Genomic DNA, 21,254 nt, shown 5'->3' on the forward strand with positions numbered 1-21,254 from the left:
ATTTCATGATTTAATTCATGAAGTCATGATTTAATTCAGGATTTCGTTTATTCATGATTTGGTTCATGATTTAATTCATGATTTCATGATTTCAAGATGCCTTGATTCAGCAAAGAGCCACATTCAGCAGAGGAACCCTGGAAACAAGTGGGTGGGTTGCCTGGATTCCCACCACCCTCTGTAGCTGTGCACATGGAACCCTGTCAGAAAACTGGTTTGTGTTTCCTTTTGGGAATGAGTGGAGACTGTGGTGTCTTTATGATATAGAGTTTATTTACATATCTAGGCAACCCCCAATGTGTGTGGGTGTTGTATTCTGGGTCAATGCATGCGATGGCAAAGTGCACGTAAGACTGCTACGCTACATTTTGCCCCTTTTCCGGCCACAGTCGGATTGCCATGATGTGCGCGTGCATGGTCGCATGTCAGTTGGACGCATGTAAATCAGTCACTGCCTATATATACAACCTGAGCCTATGATGGAGGGGTTCACAGCATTAACGCCCCCAAAGGGTCTTTCTTCTCCCATAGTCACAGCTTTGGATTCAAACAGACCTCTGACCCTCTCTCCAGCTTGCTGCTTTTTTCCTCACACACACTTTCAACTCTGAAATCACTATCCATGAGTTGAGGGAGGGGGCCCTACCCATCTGCTGTCTGGCACAGAGCTCCCTCTCCTTTGCTTTCACAGTGCCCCATCACCTTTCTTTTATTCTCTTAATGGTGATCACCTGAACATAGGAAGCTAGACTGGTATGATTAGCTTTTAACACTTGCTGGGTTCAGAAATTAGGTGCCTTGCACCCAGTCTAACCTACCAAGACTTGATTAAATTCTAACACTTACGGGATCCAGGAATTTAAAGGGGTCTGGCACTCCCAAACTCATAAGAATATTGTCCTTTTCCATATAACAGTTTTATAAGTTAATGTATTAAGTCACTTTATTGAGGAAAGGAAAACTCTGTTGTCTGAATTCGAAGGCCAGTCTGAGGTATTAACCCAGGAAGGGTAGAGAACACACAGTACTCCTCCTGTTCCTTCCCTTTCTATTTTTGTTTTCGCCTGGCTTGGGGCCCATTGCGACATTTTATTAAAAAAAAATTATATCAGTTCTCACCATATTTCATTAAAGCACTTTGCTAGAATGCTGAAAATCTCTCCTTCATGTCCTTTCCCTTCCATTCACCTTCTAACTTATGCACATAATTTTTGAGGCCTGCTTCAGGTCCAAAGGCATGGTTTGCCAAGACGCAGACAGGTTTCTATGTGTTCCTCTCAGGAGTTGTAGGCATGCCAAATGTTTAACATCATTGACCGTGAAACACAGGAAAGCCTCTGCGACAGCCAATACCTCTTGCAACAAGCTAGTGATCCACTTTTGATACTATGTTTTTAACAATGAAGGATGTTTTAGGAACTCTCTCTCTCTCTGTGTGTGTGTGTGTGTGCGTGTTTGCTTTCACTTAGATTTTTACCTAATCTAAATGGTCACAGTAAAGTCATCTGATGATATCCGTCCAAGTGTTAGGGGTTAAAATTACTGATAATTCAAGAGCTGCCAATAGGCTACATCTCCCAAACAGCCAGCAACTTCCCCAGTCTGTAGGTGTGAGGAATAGCAGATACATCAACTGGAACACAAGTGTAGATTAAGACATTTCATTATTTAGCAAGAAAAACTGACAAAACACTCAGAACAATATACTGTATATTTCATGTCTGTGGGTTTCAACACTGATTTAGACCCAGCCTCTATGATGCCAAGCTTTAAAACTTCATGACTGGATAATTCCTATTTATGAAGTTATGTAAGTCCTCCTTTCATGAATGCCTCCTGGAGTCTGATGCTCTGAAACTAGCTAGCATCTCCTGTTTTCATGCCTTACTGTGCCTGTTAACTCCCCTACCTCCATCTGGTAACTCAAAATAAAATGTTCCATGTCCTGTCCAAAAACCACAGCTTTGAATCATCCCCTTTGTGCACCAAATTTCCTGCTAGGCTTTGCATTTACTGGACAATTTCTCAATTCTTCCTGAACATCTGTGATAGTAAAATAATACCATAGATGTCAGCTCTTAATAATTTGGGTAATTTTCTGTTGTCAGCTTATTTCAGCTAAAACTCATTTGGAGTTTAGTCTTCTCCCTTGCATTTTAAAGCTGCAAACATTTATTTATTTATAAAAAATATTTATACACCACTTTTCATTGTAAAAAAATCTGAGTGGTTTGTAACAATTCTATGTAACATTATGCAATAAAACCCATATTGAAATGTTAAAACCAGAAATCAACTATTATGGGAAAACGTATTCTTAATTGCCTGCATAAGTCTGGTGGGGTGGTGGTGGTTAGCAGGCAAGTTGAAACCAAAGATGTGCTGAATCTCTGTTGGCAGAGATCATATTGTGCCGATGACATTAACAGCTCTGATTCTTGTTGCTGTCAGATGAGCCTTGCCAACAATGCTCCTGCAGTGATTGAGCTGGGATCAGGTGGTCCCAGTGGTATGCTGGTATGTTGCTCAGGGCTTTGTAAATTAATACAGGCACTTTGAACCTGGCTCAGTAGTAGTTGGGTGCAGATGTTTGTAACAATGGAGTCACATGTTCTCAGCCAGAAGCCCCTTCACCACCACCAGCAGTCTGACTGCTGCATTCTGCACCAGCTGGAGCTCCCAAACCAGGTTCAAGGGCAGAACCCACACAGAGCACATTGCAGTAATCTAGCCTTGAGGTCACCAATGCATGGATTACTATAATGAACACACAACTTTCCGTTAATAAAACCATTCACAAAATTGGTTCCCATGTCCAAGAAATGGGTCACCTGCCTACCCTGAATGGGGTTGCACCCTCTCTGAAGGAGCAAATTTGCAGCCTGGAGGTGCTTCTAAATTCATCTTTGTCACTGGAAGCCCAGGTAGCTTCTGTGACTAGAAGCACCTTTTACCAACTGCAATGGTTACAACAACCATGACCATTTGTTTGGCTGCTGTAGATCATGCACTGGTTAATTCAAGTTTGGATTACTACAGTACAATGCACTTTATGTGGGACTTCACTTACACTTGTTCTGGAATCTGCAGTTGGTGCAGAATGCTGCAGCATGATTTCCCAGAGACCTGTGCTATCAAATATGGACTTAAAGGACCTTTAATACCTCCAACAGCTAGTCACCTTCTAGTCACTGATGCAGAGAAGAACATTGCTTCATGCCCTCTGTATGAGCTGCCAAAGACATCTGGTTGACTGCTGTTGAAAACCGTGCGGCACTAATTGTGTTTCCATGCTCAGATGCAACAAGTTTATATCAAATGACTGCTTCAGCATGTTGCCATCTATATCACAGATTTGATTCCCTTCAGGCTTCCCTGGACTGATAGTTTTGTGACTTGACCTTAAATATCTCTGAAAATCCTAATAAGCCACATTCACCATGTAGTGAACACTGAGACAGAACCACCAGCAACCATCCTTCGATTACATCCTGCCCATTCAGCAAGCATTTCTCCATTCCCCAAAGCACAGTGATAAAGATCTTTGCCACCCCCCACTTTTTTGAATGGCAGATCCTGCAGTTCATCTGAACAGGATGATGGTTCAAGTCTGTCAAGACTGATTATGCCAATCTCAAAGATCCCCAATCTTGACTCCGAGGTGGGAAGAGTACCTCCCTGGTCACTTACTTGAATGAGGACTTGGATGATTGATGCATCAAATTAAGAAAATCAATGGAATGTTCATTTACAAAAAATTAATCAGTTAGCATAGTTCTCAATGCAGTCTTGTTTGCCTCAACATAAAAGGCAAATGCCTGATTAATAGTGACAGCAAATGAGCTAACAAGTGTGCTGAAATGCACTTGGATCAGACATGCTGGAAAAGCTGATCAAGAAGTAAAACAGTTTCTCCTTCTATACCTTTTGGATTCTGCCCCCTCCCCCGCATTGTTCACCAAAAGTATTTCAATTATTTGGAGTAGTGGGTTGAATATTTCACATGTGGTAGTTCTTATGTGGTTTGAATTGCTTATTACTGCTTCTGGGCTACCAGAACTTGACCTGGTGAATGGTCTGAAGGCTGATAGGCCACCTTAAGCTAATCAGGCCTGGCTTTGTAAACTGCTTTGATGGGAGAACACTTGGGAACTGGCTGTAATCTGCTCCAAGCTCCTCAGAGGAAGAGTGGACTATCAATTAAACAAATGCCATCCTGCAAACTCCCTCTTCACACAATGTTACTACATAAAGTGTGTAGCTGCTGTTAAATTGCAGTTGACTATAGATGCCCTTTAGATATTCTCCCAGCCATGTGGGAACTATTTATTGATGAGCAGCTCTTGCACAGCACAGCAGGAGGAAAATTTAACTACCCTGACTGCATAGGTGCCAAGGCTGGCCCTACCATTAGGTAGATTAGAACAAGGTGGATGTCTCGGGGGGCAGGTGGTGCAGGGCAGGGGGCAGCATTGACATTATGAAGGACAGAACTGTGTGTGCCACATTGGCTGCCTGGTGCTTTGTAGCTGTCCAATTGCCAATAGCGAAGTAAGCTTCTACTGCTAGTTCATTTGGCTTCTGAACATGGAATTGAGGGACATCTTGACATTTCACTTCACAGCAAAACCTCTTAGACCGGTCCTGTTGGGGACCGTTAAAGGTAATTGAAATAACAGATAAAATTATCTGCTACCATGAACTGTAGTGAATTTGCCTCTGTGATCATTTTGATAAGTTCAGTATATGGTTATATTAAATTACACAACTGAGTCCAGCCATTGGGTCCATTTTGTCCAGTGTTGGCATCTGTGACTAGAACAGGTTCTTGTGGGTCACAGGCAATTGTCTTTTCAAACCATCTCACAAGAAAGCCTTTTAATTGGAAATGGTGGGTCAACTGGGTTATTTTTCTTTAAAAAACTATGTCTTAATCTGTGCAGAATGGGTCTCCTTGCTTTCTGCCATTCCCTCCCTCTCTCTCTCTCTCTCTGGCTGTCAGCACAAAATGGTAGGGAATAGAAAGAGACCATTGTAGGTGACAAGTTGGAAATTATGTGTTTGCTCAGCCATGGTATAACAAGCCTGGAAGGCACAATTGACTGCAGCAAGCAGAAATATTTCCAAGCCATTGATCCAGGCTCCACACACCATGCAGGAAACCCAGACTGCAGCTTGTCAGAGGCAGTTAGCAGTGGCTTTTGTAAAGCTGCCTCCTTGAGGATCTGCTCTTGGACCTTGCTCAGCAGGGGGCCTTGATTTCTAAAGATGAGTACCAGTGTTTGGAAACAGGTTTGCTTCATCGGTTCATATGTTGTTTCACAGTTCCTCTAGTTACATGGTTGGATCTTCCATGCAGTCCTTAATGGGGTCGAATTCCTATGAATAGAAATGTAAGGCCTTTCTGTAATAATCCATTTACAACAGACAAGTTGTGCAGGAAAAAGAAGGAAAGCAGTTGCACACATAGATGTTATTCATCTTGAAGCAGCATCAGTTCCATAAGCCGCAGCAATATGTTCAAACTGCTTCTTGCCTGTTTGTCTCCAAATCTAAAACTTCCTTTCCACTAGCTAACATTTGAACTTGCTTTTTACCTTGTAGGTAGATATGGCCTGCATTCCACCCATAACAAAGGGGCACAACCCTAACACAGGTTGGGACACAATCCTAACTACTGCCATCACATCAGCACAAGGGTTTCCACTTCTGTAATGGGCCTTTTCCTCCTCTCCCACACCCAAGCACACTCCCACACCCTTCCCAAATCTGCTCCAGGTGGTTGGGGGAACCCCTAGAACAGATTTAGAGCATGTGCCGTGAAAATCTTTGCACTGGCAAAACGGTTTCCTTAGCTTTACATTGGATTCCACCTGCAGTCCTTGTTAGCCTTGATCTTTGCAACACTGGAAAGTGTTTTGGTTTGCAGAAAACAAAGTATAATTAGGTTGAGCATTGGGTTACCAGCAGGCAGCATTTTACTCACCAGTAACCCTCTGTTTTGTTAGGTAGTCAGTATCAAGATCTAAAAAGTCATAAGATTCTCCCTGACTCTGCTCCTCACCCGACAGGTTCCACACCTTCCCTCTGCCCATGAGCTGCTCTATCGCAATAGACTCCATTTTCAGCTATGGCTCTACCTTTCCTGGCTTAACCTAAAACTCCTAAGGGGGGCAGTATTCTTGAAATTGAAAGCTGGCCATCATAGCTGAACATGGCATTGCCTTGTTCATGAACTAAAATTTCATGTCAGTATTATTTCTTATGCCCGGTGAAGGGAATGATAGAAATTGAAGATGGGCCATATCCATGCAAGATTTAACTCTTAATGGCCAACTCTGAAGCGCTCTTCTTATTTACATCTCCTCCTCTTTGTTCTTGCCCTTTGTTCTTGGGGGCAAGTGTTCTTGTCAATTGACAAGTGTTCTTGTCAATCTCAAAGGCTTGACAAAGGCAGCGCACATGACTCATGTCACCTTGAATTTGTCTTTGCGTGTGCAGTATGTCTAGTGTTCATACACAGCACAATCTAGCATGGCTTTTTTAACAGGTCTGATTCTGGGTGTCACTTACGTTAGCAGTGGTGCAGTTAGCCTTGCCAAACCTTTCAGCTTGGGCACCTGATATTCCTGTTACTCAGCATTTAGGAGACCAAAGTGAATGTTTAATTCCACTAGTAACACAGTTCCACAGAGGGAACTCCATTTAGCGAGGGGGATTACTGCCCTTTGCTTCATGTCACATGTGATTATCCTTTAGAGTCACCTATATTTCCACCCAACTCATTAGTGGTTCCACACATCGAATGGCTATTGTTATAAACATGCAGATCCCTTTGCTTAGCAAAACAGGATAAACTATTTGGTCAGTGTTGGAAACATGGCTGAAATTGCTCTTGAGGTTTTTTTAAATAAAAAAATAACCATAACCAATGCTCTTAAAATGGGCAGAGTTTCACAATTTAATTGTGCATGTATCCAAATGCAGTTCTTGAAATTTTTGCTCCCCTTAACAAAATATGAAATGGTGCCTCTGGTTTTATAGAGCACCTAAGTGAAATTCAGCTTCATGTGTGCTGGGTAACACTTTATTTGCAAAGAGGTCAGAGCTAGTATTGTCTCTTCCTCATACAGCCAGTCAGATTGTGCCTTTGCAATGAATTATGGGTCCGCCATCAGCTATCTGATCTTGCCCTTGCAGACTAGATGGCACTAATGAACATTGCCATGACACAAAATCAAACCTAATTTCATTTTGTGAGGGACAGCTGTGACTTTTGCTGTAAATATGATCCTATTGTGGTTTGGTGTGTGCACGCTGCAGTGATGGATAGCTGCATGTAACGTTAAGAAATGTTGCCATCACTTGTCAGTACAAGCCTATGTGAAATAAGCCCATTTTTTTAAAAGGCATTAAAAGAAGCTTGTCATTTTTCTAAGGCTCAAGGCAGGAAGAAACATTTCCTTATGCTAGTGCTATATAACAATTGCAGACTTAAAGGATGAATGTAAGGCAAGGATGGGGAGCCTCCATCCCATAATTTCTCTTTGCCTCTCTATGCTGCCCTGAGGACTATCTCCAGGACTGCTCCTTCTCTCCTAGTTTGGCCAGTTGAACATGCCCCCCCCCCGAGAACATGCATCATCAAAAAAGAGAGGACCAAAGAGAACAGGGACTTATCATTTGCATAAGATTTGCATGTGCTAATTTACATATAGATGCAGATGTAGAAATAATACTGCCATTTAAACAGGAATATAGTAAATCTTGCCAGGGTGGGGAACAAGACTGTGGGCAGGTGAGCTGCTTACAGTGCAGGCCAACTCCTCCTCTCCCTTCTTATCATTCTTTATTTTTAAACTACACTTGGACTGGACAACCCTTCAAACAGTGGACTCTCCTCTGTTCAGTAGTGCACATGGCCATTCTGCCTTCTCTCCAGGCCAGTCTTGCTTTGCCTGGCTGGAATGTGTCCTCCTTGGTGTGTTGGAGCTTTTCGAGCAGGAAAAACCAACGTGGTGCCCTCCAGATGTTTTCACCTACAACTCCCATCAGCCCCAGTCATAATGGTCAATGGTCAGGGATGATGGGAATTGTAGTCCAAAACCTTGGAGGGGGCTATGTTGGCTGCACCTGTGCCAGGGAACCACACACACACTCCATGCCCTTTGGCATTGGTGACACACACAAAATATTTACTGGGGGTATTGGCAGGTTCTTTTTTCTCACATTATCCTGTTATTCAGTTCCTGAATATACCATAAGCTAACATTATCAACTAAATAGAGGATCTCTCAAGGTCAGGCATATGGAGGAGCTGTGATTTAAGTGGGACCACTGCAATGTAGTCTTCAAAGTACTGTGAGATAGTTCAATATATTGCCCTTTTTTAAAGACAGCCAATGTGCAGTACAGGATTGCATGTCCCAGCTAAACCACTTTTTGACCAGTGAATAACATTTGTGAAACTGGATAATGTGTGCTTCAATGCACATTAGTCAGTTTTGCATGTGTTATTTGTTGCACCCATGATTTTTCTTTATTTCTTGGACACAAGCAATGGTTGCTGCAGTAAACACTGATCAACACATCTTAATGTGGTTGTGTATTTACACCTTAAATTTTGTGCTTTTAACTGCAGCATGAGGGCTTTTATTATGCATGTTTTTTGGCTCTTTTCTGTTTTCCTCATTGTAAGCCTTTTCAAGGACCACATAGGTTGAAAAGCAGCTCTGCAATAAATATATAAATAAAATCATGTTTCAGCATTTTTTAATCTACTTTTCTCTGCAGGAGGGATGGGAAGTGAAATTTCCCATTGCATATTTGTGCAGTTTCTGCAAGACCTTGTAAACTAGACCAGAGAGGGGTATAATCTGGGAACGCCAATTCCTCCCCACCCAAACTTTTTGAATTTCAAACATATTTCAGGATCCAATCATGTTTGGAGCCCACACCCAAATTTGCAACATGAGTACATTTCTAACTCATTCTACACACACACACACACACACACACACACACACTGCTTTTCTTTTCATGCTAGTAACATGCCATTTCCTCACTCATCTTTCCGCCTAAATTGCAGTGCTCTGTTTTGCTGATTTTAAAGCACAGAAACTGAACAAATATAGATTTTGGTGATCTTTAACTAAATTTTAAATGAGTTTGAGGTGGGCATGTGTACGTTTGAACACACCACAGTAATATATCTAATCCTGAGATTCTTCCCAACCTTTTATTACAGGAACAACCCACAAAAGATTTTCAAGGACAGTAGCTCAGTGGTAGCACACATGTGATATTTGAGTGCTAGTAAAATGCAATTTCCCTGCAAATAGGGCTGCCTCGCCACCTTCATTTACTGACCACTGTGCCTTCAACAAGAATCAGGCATTCAGAAAATAAGCACAGGCAAAATCATATGTGAAATCTCCTCTCCCTTTCCCTTTTTTTGAATTATCAATATTAACACAAAACTTGCTACCTTTAATCAGGGTCTGCAAGCAAGCTTCTGGCTCTCATTGCAACATCTGTTTTGAAGCTAGTAGTGATTGTCTTTCGCATTGGTGCTGGCACAGTTCATCACCAAGAGATTTTTCTCTGCAAAGAGAAAAGACGGGAGTTCACACATGCAAAAGGAAAAGAGGAGGAAGCAGTGTGTGAGCCTGCAGAGCACATTCAAATTCTTAACCCGTGGTCAAGGGATAACAATATTATATCTGCACCAGGCCTTTGTTTGGAAAGTCCATAAAAAGTAGTGGGCCAACCCTAACTCCCAGCAGAGAGCAGTGGGACTGAACAGAGCATTGGAGCCATTGTCACGTCTGAAGTCTGGTCATTTATGCCAGCCAGAGTAGAAGAAAGAGTGGGTTAGGACTGCTCTGTAAAGGAACTAATTTTCATTTCTGATTATAACCATGCATGAAAGTAGACTATTTTGCCATTGGCTTTTTCAGCTGCTCATTATTGGCTGGTGGGGAAACTATCAAAAACAGTTGTGTATGATCATTTTCTAATTACACAGAAAATCTCTCTGTATTTCCATCTCCTCCTGCCTCCCACTGCCCTGATGTTTGATTTCAAAGCATCTCCATTCTTGTGTTACAACATGAAACCTGAAGCATTCGTTAAACCACCTCAAAGCTGATTTAACCACAAATCCATTACACTTTAAGGCAGTTGATACAGCTTGTAAAAGTCCTGAATTTCCCACACACTACAGATTAAACGTTTGGAACTATATCCATTAACCTGTTAGTATAATACTAATATGCAACAGGGAAACTGTTAGCTATTTGTGATAAAATAGATGCCTTACCCAAGACTTGAAGATAAATCTTTACATGTCAGGTTGGCAACAGTTGAACAACAAGTATTATTCATATGAATACAATGTGCTTTTCTCTCTTGAGCCCAACAGAGGGTTTAGTCTTTGTTTGTTTTCAAAACTCCTTCATAAGAGTGCATAAGTTATTAATCAATAGCTTGCTTAAATCTCACAAAAATCCTCCAGACAGGGTCTGCTTGAAGTCACCACACTTCCACACTCTCAGCCAAAGAATCAGCTAACAGAACAACCAGCCAACTGCCAACTGCTAACTGCCACCTCCTTTCCCCAATACCATTTATTCTTTGTGAAACACATTTACAATGCAAATATAATACAAATACTAACAGAAACACCTGCTAGATGAGTCATTTATTGACACCCAGGGTTAACAAAAGAAAATTTCATGTTTCTGCCTAGTTACTGAGTCTGTGTCCATGCGTGCAGGATTAAAGCAGGAATGGGAACTTATGGTCATCCAGATATTGCTGGACTCAAATTCTTATATTATATTATACTGGCTGGGACTGCTGTAGCATATGGAGGGTCCCAGGTTCCTGTAGTAAAGTATATGATTCAAAGAGACGCAGCTGTTAGGCCACAATGCTGCACATGGCTGATGGGCAAAGTTTGGTTAGTGGGTCTCATATTGTATAAGACTTCCTTGGTGGTATCACTGCAGTCTCAGCTTAAATGTTCAATTCCAGTACAGGAGGTGGAGGGGAACTTGACCGGTATAGTATAAAATTCTGTACTTCTCTCTCTGCTGCTTTTTTTAATTTTTAAAAAAGAAAGGAGTAATATTCCCCCCCCCCCCGCTTGGTATGAGGGACAGGGAGGCACCACAAAATGGGGACTTCCACATGTTAAATTCCCTCTCACTTCAAAGCAAACCAAACCAAACCAAACCAAACCAAACCAGAGCAGCAAATCATTTCTTTTTCTCCCCGCACCCTGGATCTGACTCGCTGCTCCTACGGCCGCTTTGAATTATGACACACTGTCACATTTATAGGGTGATTTCATCAATTGATTTATTTAATTAATTTAGCGTTTTTAACACCGCACAGAGGGTATGTGACAGAGTGTGGCATTAGCAATTTCCTTCAGCAATAGATTTATTTGAGTTTTGTCTGTCAGGATTTATTTGAAAAAATACCGAAGGCAGCTTTCTGGCCTTGCTGTTCGTTGTGGTGCAAACACCAACAGCTTGGTGTCGAAAAAGAAGAAAACCAGGCCAAATGTTCCTGAGGCTTAGAGACAGCAAAGCTACTGCAGTGGAGACTTAGCTTGCTTCCTTACCATCTTGTTCAGGATATAGGACTATAGGGAGCCTTTCGGATAAAGATGTCCAGGTCTCTATTCTCATGAACAGGCCAGTAAAGGGCTTCATTTGAGCCATGGCTTGATTCTAGAATGTGTCTTCAATAATAAGGTCCAAGAAAGAGCAAGTAACGCTGGCTGGCAGCTCATTTAAGTAGCTTGCAGTAAGGGATTCATGTGAACCAGGCCTTGGCATCTATTTCTGAAGGCAGATTTGTCCCAGAGTCCAGCAGTTGCTGGCCACTATAGCAAAGTTTTATGCTAAGAACTTAGTGTAGGCATGATGTCGGAACACAACAGCCTCATCCAAGATGATGCTTAAAAATATTAAGATTGTCTTCTGTTGAGCTGTCATTTGTCAGTACCCTTGACCAATCTCTCCCACCAAACTGTACAAAATAATGTTACTATTGGGCTCAACCTCTCTGGCATCCTTGAGGTTCTTTGACTCAGGCTGATCCAATTTCTGGAAAGGGCTTTGTTTTAGGAAACCTCATACAATAAAATAAAAACAATCACACTTCAAATCAAGGTCTTCTATTCAGTTCAGTGCCTCTCTCTTTGCTCTGCAATGCATCTTTTGATTAGTTAATCAATGGAAACACTTAGAACTTGGCACACAATCTGTTCCTTCCTCTTCCTTTGCCTCCCCTCCCCTCTCTTTTCTGTTTTCCCTGAGTTAGATATGTTATCACTTGCTATTGACCTGTTCTCTTTTCCTTCTTATTAAGGGGATTATCTCTGCCATCCTAACCAAATGTACACAAAACGAAGGATTCATCCCCATCAATAAAAATCTCTGGTAAGTGCTTTCAAGTCTACCTTATAAGTTTGATTGATGCAAGTCACGGCAAAATTTGCTCATAGTTTGCATCATGCCAAGAATAAGATGAAAGATGTGAGATACCAGACACCACTTGGTTTGCCCTATTAAGATGCTTCTATTGTATTGCCCCCGCCTTCATTGGGTTTACGTTATTCCCTGGTGTGATGTGGGCTGTATTACAAATGCTGATGCTCATCAGCTGATCTCCTGTCATTGAACAATGACTCACTGCTTGAAGATTGGCTCCACTGGAAAGCATTGCTTCAGCGGTTGATCTGCATTGGCTCATTCCCACATGCAAGGCTTCATTTGCTGCTACAGGCAACAGCTGATGAGCATGCATGTATGAGCCACCCCTTTAAGTGGTCTCACCACACATTGCAAATGCATGTAACAGGTCCCAAGTTGAACTCCTGGCATCACTGCAGGAAGGGCCTCTGTCTGCATCCGTGGAAAGCTACTGCCTGTCCTTGCTCATGTCCAAAACAGAGGCAGATTCTAGTCTGGGTCCTCTTGCAAGAGAGAGTAGTAGCAGCAATAAATCTTGTCTGACCCAAGGTTGTGGGTTTGAGCCCTGTATAGGGCAAAAGATTCCTGAATTGCAGGGGATGGACTAGATGACCCTGGTGGTCCCTTCCAGCCTCACTTGGTACAGTATAAAGGCAGCTTTCTGTTCCTCTGGAGAAAAGCTGCTCCAAGGGGGTATATAGAGCAACACCAGTGGTACATGGGAGTCTGTTTAACCTTTTCCCTATTTGTCACTTCTCCACTACAGAGCCCCCTCCCAAAGGGTGTCAGGCATTTGTTAACATGCAATTCTGCTACCAGCTACTGTTTTCATATTTACTGATAGCCATCTGGTAGTGGCATCCATTCAACTGGTAATAATACGTGGTTAGAGCTGGTTCTCACTGGGGAAGGTGGGGCTAGGATCCATAGCTGTCAACTTTTCCCTTTTCTTGCGAGGAATCCTATTTGGAATAAGGGAATTTCCCTTTAAAAGAGGGAAAAGTTGACAGCTATGATAGGATCACAAATGTGCTATATATTCACACTATCCGCCCTGACAATGTAGGCAGACATTGCACTCATTACCAGGAAACACAGGCTGGCGGCAAATACCATTCTGCTGCCAGCAATTCAGGAGGCTGGCCTAGACCTCAGATGGTAGAATCAGAGCATTCTCTTTTCTAGTGGGTTAGATTGAAAATTTATGGTACAGTGATGATCCTCTCATGAAAATCCATATAATAATATTTATCTTAAAAACCAATTCTGTAGTGTGACTTGATACTGTAGCTCTCAAATGCCTTGGTCTCCCCCCTTCCTTTTAAATAAGCACAAGGGAATTGTAGCAAAGACACAGTGCCCGTCTTTCATGTTTTCTAGAAAGCCTGAGAATATGCAGTGACTCCTAATGGAGAGTTAACTAGTTTTGAACACCTACAGGGGTTCAAATGAGTCTGGCCATTATCTCCAGCCCTTTTTATGGTGCTTATCAGAGAGGATGAAACACTTGGATGAAGCACTTGACGGTTTTAAAGGGAAAGTGAAAAATCAATAGCTACTTACAGCCCTTGCAGTATGCAAATGAACAGCCTAGCTGGCTGGGTGTAAGGAAGGGCATGGAAAAAAAAAATCACGTAGGACAATGGACTTCTGAGCCAAAGAGGAAAAATATGCTGCCGCAAGTAAACGTATAGCTTTACTGAAGTGAAACTGCTACATCCACTTGCTGTTTTTGTTTACTACAGTGGCAGCAAAATTAAGAGATTTAATGAAACTTGCACAGAAATTGACATGACATGACCTAACTATAAAAAATTTTTAATGTGATGAATGAGAGTTTTCAGTTTCTGAAAATATCCTGGGGTAGATAATGGCAAAGGACTGTTCTTGTTAAAGTGATGTAGCCTAGTGACCAACAAATGTAGCCCATGTATGCTTCCTTGGGAGTAAGGCCCACTAAGAATCAGGCATGGCTAACCTAGTTGCATCTGTCTCAGGGAGTGATGATGGTCATTCATGCCTTCTTTGCATGTGTTGACGTATTCCAGCGCAGGAGCGTTACAAATTGTTTGGGGCAGATTCAACAAAATAGCTGCACTAGGGGGAGCCAGTGCTACAAGTCCCGCTAGCGCAACAGGGCTTTCACTCCACTGCTCACCCACTGTACACCTCTAAATCAGCTCAGGGAGATTGGGAGAGTCCCTAGAACAGCACATTGGGCTGGTGAGACCATTACATCTGGCAAGCAAAAATGCTTGCACTGATAGAATAATTGTATTAACACAACATTGAATTCCACTCTCAGTGTCCCTCAATATTTTGTGGTTAAAGCTACAAGACCAGTTATGATAGACCTGCTAACAATGGTGTTATCTCTCACAGTTGCTCTCGGATTTCTCTCCTATTTATATGAGAGCGGGCTCATTAGCTCATGGCTAGAGAAAGGGAGCAATTTTATTTCATTAATTGACTAACTGAATGAACTTCTAGGCTGCTTTCAACCAAAGTAGTCTATAACATAGATAAAATTAAGAGCAATTCAAATGGGACCATGATGATCCCTTTTCCTGTGTCTTCTCTGTTCCATAGCACTTGGCTAGGTGGGTTTCATACTCCAGCATAGCCCCACACAGTGAAGTTCTGCTTTTCTGATTGTTTTCTGTGTTTGCTAGGTCTTTGTCCTTTGTCACCACCCTGAGCTGCTTCTCATTTGTCCTGCTGGGAATAATGTTCTATGTTATCGATGTGAAAAATTGGTGGGGAGGTCAACCTTTCATTTTCCCAGGTAAGATATTGCAGCTGTGGCCTATTATAACATTTGACTGGGGCAGTAACACCAAGGTAAGTTTCTAACAGTAGCCCTGTGCAGACATTCAATCTACATTGAAAATGATATGGGGTAGGGGGTCAGGGTCACACCCACTGGTCCTGCCCCATCATTGTCCATAGCCTCGATGCATGGAAGAGTCTGTCCCTACAGGGATCTGTCCACATACACTGCTAACATGAAATCTGTGCTTTGCATAAATGGAGGTTACAGATCTGCACATAAAGAGCTTATGAGTTTTGACAAGTCCCAACTCCCTTGCATATACAAAGGTCTGCACAAATCAAACATCAACCCAAGACTATTGAGGAACCTTTTTCAGTTAGAGTAGCCAAGAGGACAAAACCCTCCTCTGCTTTTGACAGCAAGTGAAATATTTTTCTTTTTTATTTCTCTTATTTTCCAGAGCCTTTCCTGGCTACTTACGTTGCTTTGGCTTTTGACCCAGCAGTGTAGTCTCTGTTTTGATTGTGGCTGTTGTGCATTTTAACGTTTTATTGAGAATCTATTTTATAGATTGTTTTTATGGGGTTGTGGGTTCACTTTTGTTCTTAACTATTAGATTTTAATAGCTTGTTGAAAGTTGCTTTGCCTGCTTTTTGTAGAAGGGCAGAAAAATGACTAATGAATGAATTAATACTAATGAAGCTTGGTGATGGTACACATAGACACCCCACAAACCCTTGCCTGAGAATTGCACAATGTCAATTCCAAAACACATGAAAAGGCTGCTCTGTGATTCATTTAAGTGCTTATTGACATTAACAAGTGATGCTACTTTGAGAGTGCAGTGACTGTACCTGGTGGAAGCCAAGGATAAATCATTCTGTATTTTGCTCAGTCTTAAGACTTCCTCTGGAGCCACTTGGCAATCTCTACTTAATTATGTGTTTGTTCAGGAATACAGACTAGTAATTTATGAAGCTGTTATGCCAAATGGCTTATGTCTATCATAGGTCATAACTCAAGTCTCTAAGCAGCTAGACTTTTGCTCTCAGCAGTCCCTCTAATGCTGCTTAGCTATACATTGCTGATCTCATGCTGGACAATGCAAGTTAGAGTCAGGTTCTCCCAGACAATTTCTCACTGCACATACCCTCATTAGAGTGTAGGCTGGAGTTGCCCCTGACAGCTGTCCTTTGTAAAACAGTGTCCCTGTTTTATTTCCATCTTCCCTTTGGAGGCAATGCCATGCATCCTTTTATAAAACATCGTTAATGTGAATGGTCAGAGTTGCCACCTTTCAGGTTACAGCCCTCTGTCAAGTAGCGCCTCTAGAATCTAGATCCTAAGGACTTGTCAACACCGGAATTTAATGTTCGTCTCAGATTTCCGCAGTGCCCTGTGTGATGCCAAAGTCTGGTGCTCCCCCACCTCTCACACTCCATTCTAAATCATATTGCAGCACCCCCTTTTGCCTCTATAGGTGCACAACATCAGAATGCTGCAGAAGTGGGCTTAAGCCCTACTCTGTTAGGTGCAGCTTATCTGAAGTGTAGCCCATGTTAGTGTTCGTATCCACTGCTGCTTCATATAGTGTGAATGATGGTAGTCACAATGACCATGCTTCAATTTAAAACTTTTATAATAATAATAATAATAAATCTGCCCCTTTTGCAATTGTTATTGACTGTGGTTGTAATGGTTTTGTTTCTTGTAAGCTGTCTAAAGGGCCCAATAAGGTCAAAAGGCAGGTTTAGAAATTTTAAGACCCATAAAATAAAATATCACCTGACCTGGTGTGGAAGTGGAAGAATAAAGTGGCTCTGTCACATGATCATGTTGGAGGTGGCAAAATGAATCACCGCTAGCATCCTCACCCTTAAACTTTGGGTAAGGCAAAAAGGCCAATTACAATAATGATTCACACCCCACAAGGAAATGTATGGGCAAAATAACTAGCGATCATTCAGAATTGCAGTGCAGTGATTTTTAATATACAGATTGTCACACAGAGGTTATGCAAGCTACTGTGGTGTAATGGTTAAGAGCGGTAGACTCGTAATCTGGGGAACTGGGTTTGCGTCTCTGCTCCTCCACATGCAGCTGCTGGGTGACCTTCAGCTAGTCACACTTCTTTGAAGTCTCTCAGCCCCACTCACCTCACAGAGTGTTTGTTGTGGGGGAGGAAGGGAAAGGAGAATGTTAGCCGCTTTGAGACTCCTTCGGGTAGTGATAAAGCAGGATATCAAATCCAAACTCTTCTTCTTCTTCTTCATCATAATGGTATATCCTAAACTATGTTTCTTCCTATGAATTTACAGGGATGAATTCAATTCTCATCTACGTTGCAAGCTCCCTCCTGAGCACATACTTCCCTTTCAACTGGGAAATGAAGTTTCCAAACTCCCACGCCGAACCCTTGTTTCAGAATCTACTAGGCACTTCACTTTGGGTATTAGTTGCTTATCTCCTCTATAGGAAGAAGTTCTTTTTAAAAATATGACATCCTGGGATTCAGGAACGTAATTTCCTCCCTGCCCCCAGCTCTTGTAATATGATTATGATAACTGACAATCTCAAAACCTGAATCCTACATAGGATATGGTGGTGTTGCCGCTCCATGTCTCTTCTCCATCTCTTCTTGCAACATGTGACATAAAAATGTGTGATGCAACAGCACCATCCCTGCATCACAATAATATGAGGCTGGAGTGGGGAGACGCCAGTCACAATGCCATTACATCTCACTTTGTTTAAACATTACAAGGAAAAGAGGCAGAATATAGAGAGAGCAGCAGCTCTTTGTCTCGTATAGCATCTGGCTCACTCCCAAATCAGTCCCAGGAATCCAGTCTCAGCACCAAGCAGCAAGACTGGTAAGGAAGTATTCTGCCAAAACAGTTTCTCATGGATACCGATTGGAATTGACAATGAATCCATTCCAAAGATGGGGGATAGAGAACTTGTGGCCCTGCAGGTGTTAGATAAATTCAAACTCCTATCAGCCCCAGCCAACATGGCCAAAGGTTAAGGATGATAGGAGCTGCAGTTCATCAACATCCAGAATCCACATGTTCTCCACATGATGCAAAATGTTGTATTGGAGCTGGCCCCAAATATCAACAATGGTATGAACTTCTGCCATGAACCAAATACGTTGGTACTGAAGTTTAGCTGGTTTCACTGATTCTTTGTGTACTTGTTCCCTTTTATCAAATGTGTGTCTCGAAGGTACAAAATAAATAAACAAGCAGCTTAAACGGTTGATTCAAGATGTCGTTTCCCTCATTCACTGATGTACTTTAGAAACCATATAGTTGCACATTTGCGTTCAGCAAATCTCAAGTCATGTGAAACTTGAGGACATACTTCCCTAGGAAACAGGGTTAATGTAAGGACAGCATGTTGTCACCTCACTCTTCTTAAAAGTGAGGACTCTTCCTTTATGTTGTTGTTGCAGTATCAACCAGACTGCAGACGTCTGATATCTGCTACCTTTAGGGCGTGATGCTTTTGATAACTTTATGTTAATACAGCTTGGGGCTGTAGTATGCCCCACAAGTGTTCTAGCGGTGTTACATTTACTAGTCTACTGTATCTGGTACTCGAGGCAGAAATCTTTATTCTCCTTGCTACAATCCTATGTCAGCAGCCTACTCCTCTGACCAGAAAACAGAAGCTAATAAACTTTTTATTCATTGGTTACCCAAATCTATCACTGCCTAAAACTGATTCCCCTACCCAGGAAGCCACCATTTTTCTCCACCCATGACAAGAAATAAGTATTATTATTATTATTATTATTATTATTATTATTATTATTATTATTTAAATTTCTATACCACCCTTTCTCCAATGATCATAGCGCTGTTTACAATAGAAAAACACAAAACTGCATACTATAATAACAAACCAAAACAATACCCCCCCCCGCACACATACAGTTTAAAAGACCATAGGTTGTTTAATTGGCCAAAGGCCTGGAGAAGAGGAATGTTTTTGTCTGGCACCAAAAGATATGTAACAAAGGCACCAGATAAGCCCTTCTGGGCAGAGTATTCTACATGCAGGGAGCCACCGCAGAAAAGGCCCCGCTGTCATGTTGCTGCCCTCTGGTCCTCTCCCATCACTTGACGTGCCACAGTTCTTTCTACGGTTGAAGGCAGGGCCTTGTTTTTATTTTGCTCTTCAGTTAAGCATGGCTAGCATCACAGCACTACATTGATCTCCAGCACTGGTGAGAACCTCACTGCGCTGTCCTTCAATCAGTGCTGAAACTGCAGGATCTTAAGTGCCTTAAGGTCTTAAGGTCAGGGTTATGGCACTCCATGGGATTAATTTAATTTTAAAATTTCCAATCATCTATATTTAATCTGAGCTAGGGAAAATAGTGAGTCACTTTGTTTCAGTATTGTGAGGCCTCCAGAATGTCGCCACTAACTAAGACTACAGGGTAATGTTAATATATTTCAAAATAGGGAACTTTCTCTCAGCAGACTTGTTAAGTTATATCTTAATATTGTCTTGGGGTGGGCATTAATAATAAAAGATAATTAAATGTTATTTAAAAAAAGAAATTTATGTGCTTATACTAGTGTTTTTCAAGCTATCCAGGAATATTTTCATACAAACCTCTCTACTCAAAATGCCCTGGATATCACTGTATATTGTAGAGGATTGTGAGGGATGTTATGGAGCAGATATTTGGCCTTGCCTGATGAGCCTCATCTATCATGAACAGAGAATAAGCCAGTGTGATCTGAGAGTGTATCCTATGCCAAACGTTGTTCACGGCTCCACATTGCAGGGGGAAAATCAGGAGTTACAAGTGAGTTGTCTGTCTGTCATTACTGATCTTCAGACTGCCTGATAAGCTTCCAAGGAATACCAGGATTCCCTGAAACACTGTTGGAAGACCACTGGGTTATACCTGCACAGAAGCTCATTTTTGTGGAAGTTCTTAGCAAGCTTGGCCCCCATTACCACACACAAGGACTTGGAAGTACCCGATCCTGCTGTGGCCTTAACATTGTGAATGGGATCCTCCCTTAGCCCCTTGTGCTATTTACTGGAGGATGACTAGGAGAGTATCATCTACAGGAACGAAGGCTGCAGCAGAGTCTTTGGCCCTGGATGACTTTTACATGTACATTGGAACACACAATGGAGGAGAACTCCCATGATTAATCTGCCCACTGGACTTCTTGAGCAGAACGCGGGTGGCACTGTGGGTTAAACCACAGAGCCTAGGACTTGCTGATCAGAAGGTCGGCGGTTCAAATCCCCGCGATGGGGTGAGCTCCCATTGCTTGGTCCCTGCTCCTGCCAACCTAGCAGTTCGAAAGTACGTCAAAGTGCAAGTAGATAAATAGGTACTGCTCTGGTGGGAAGGTAAACGGCATTACCGTGCACTGCTCTGGTTCGCCAGAAAGTGGCTTAGTCATGCTGGCCACATGACCCAGAAGCTGTACACCGGCTCCCTTGGCCAATAAAGCGAGATGAGCGCCGCAACCCCAGAGTCGGTCACGACTGGACCTAATGGTCAGGGGTCCCTTTACCTTGAAAGAAGGAATTGTATGTCAAGTATTACTTTTTCAGTTAATGGATAACTCTTCTTGTTGTTGTTTTTCAAATAAGGGCTTTACCTTTTTATATTCAAAATTTATACTGGGTTCCTTTTTTATTTGAAGTTCTCAGAGTAAAGGAATACTCAGAGTCCTAGCTCCAAATCCCAAGAGTCGGCGAGTAGCCAATTTCTGTTTGTATTCCAAAGTCATATGAAGAGTACTCTCTGGCAACCCAGCCTGGAAGAGGCTATAATGTGAATATGACAGCTAGGCAATATTTGGTTGGCGATATTAGAGAAGAAGTGTATAAGTGCCTCTGAAGAGGAAATCAGCCAGACTTGACTCTAGGTAAGTGGGATATCAACAATGTGTCCTAAACCCTCCAGTTGCTGCTGTATGGAAGTTTTTGTTTGTTTGTTTAAATTTATA

The 21,254-nt window shown here is 42.1% G+C and overlaps 1 protein-coding gene and 1 long non-coding RNA gene across 5 annotated transcripts in view; one reads left to right on the plus strand and one right to left on the minus strand.

Annotated features, from left to right (window-relative positions):
• LOC128413775 (heparan-alpha-glucosaminide N-acetyltransferase-like) overlaps positions 1 to 18,523 on the plus strand; it is a 168,766-nt gene extending 150,243 nt beyond the window's left edge. Inside the window, exons 16-18 of the mRNA XM_053388191.1 lie at positions 12,385 to 12,455; positions 15,161 to 15,273; positions 17,580 to 18,523. Of these exons, the coding sequence (XP_053244166.1) occupies positions 12,385 to 12,455; positions 15,161 to 15,273; positions 17,580 to 17,761 (366 nt within the window). The 3' untranslated portion in view covers positions 17,762 to 18,523. The remainder of the gene's footprint in view (positions 1 to 12,384; positions 12,456 to 15,160; positions 15,274 to 17,579) is intronic.
• On the minus strand, positions 100 to 10,709 carry LOC128413781 (uncharacterized). 4 transcript variants are annotated; one of them, XR_008330451.1, is made up of 3 exons: positions 10,322 to 10,709; positions 9,488 to 9,603; positions 100 to 2,043 (listed from the first exon to the last, which is right to left on the minus strand). It is a non-coding gene; the product is annotated as an uncharacterized LOC128413781 (long non-coding RNA). The 4 variants fall into 4 exon arrangements; XR_008330452.1 differs by having other exon boundaries at positions 106 to 5,379; positions 9,481 to 9,603; XR_008330450.1 differs by lacking the exon at positions 100 to 2,043 and adding an exon at positions 7,960 to 8,732.
• Positions 18,524 to 21,254: the final 2,731 nt, after the last annotated feature.

The sequence above is a fragment of the Podarcis raffonei genome, chromosome 5 (assembly GCF_027172205.1).
Source record: "Podarcis raffonei isolate rPodRaf1 chromosome 5, rPodRaf1.pri, whole genome shotgun sequence".
Taxonomy (NCBI): Eukaryota; Metazoa; Chordata; class Lepidosauria; order Squamata; family Lacertidae; genus Podarcis; species Podarcis raffonei.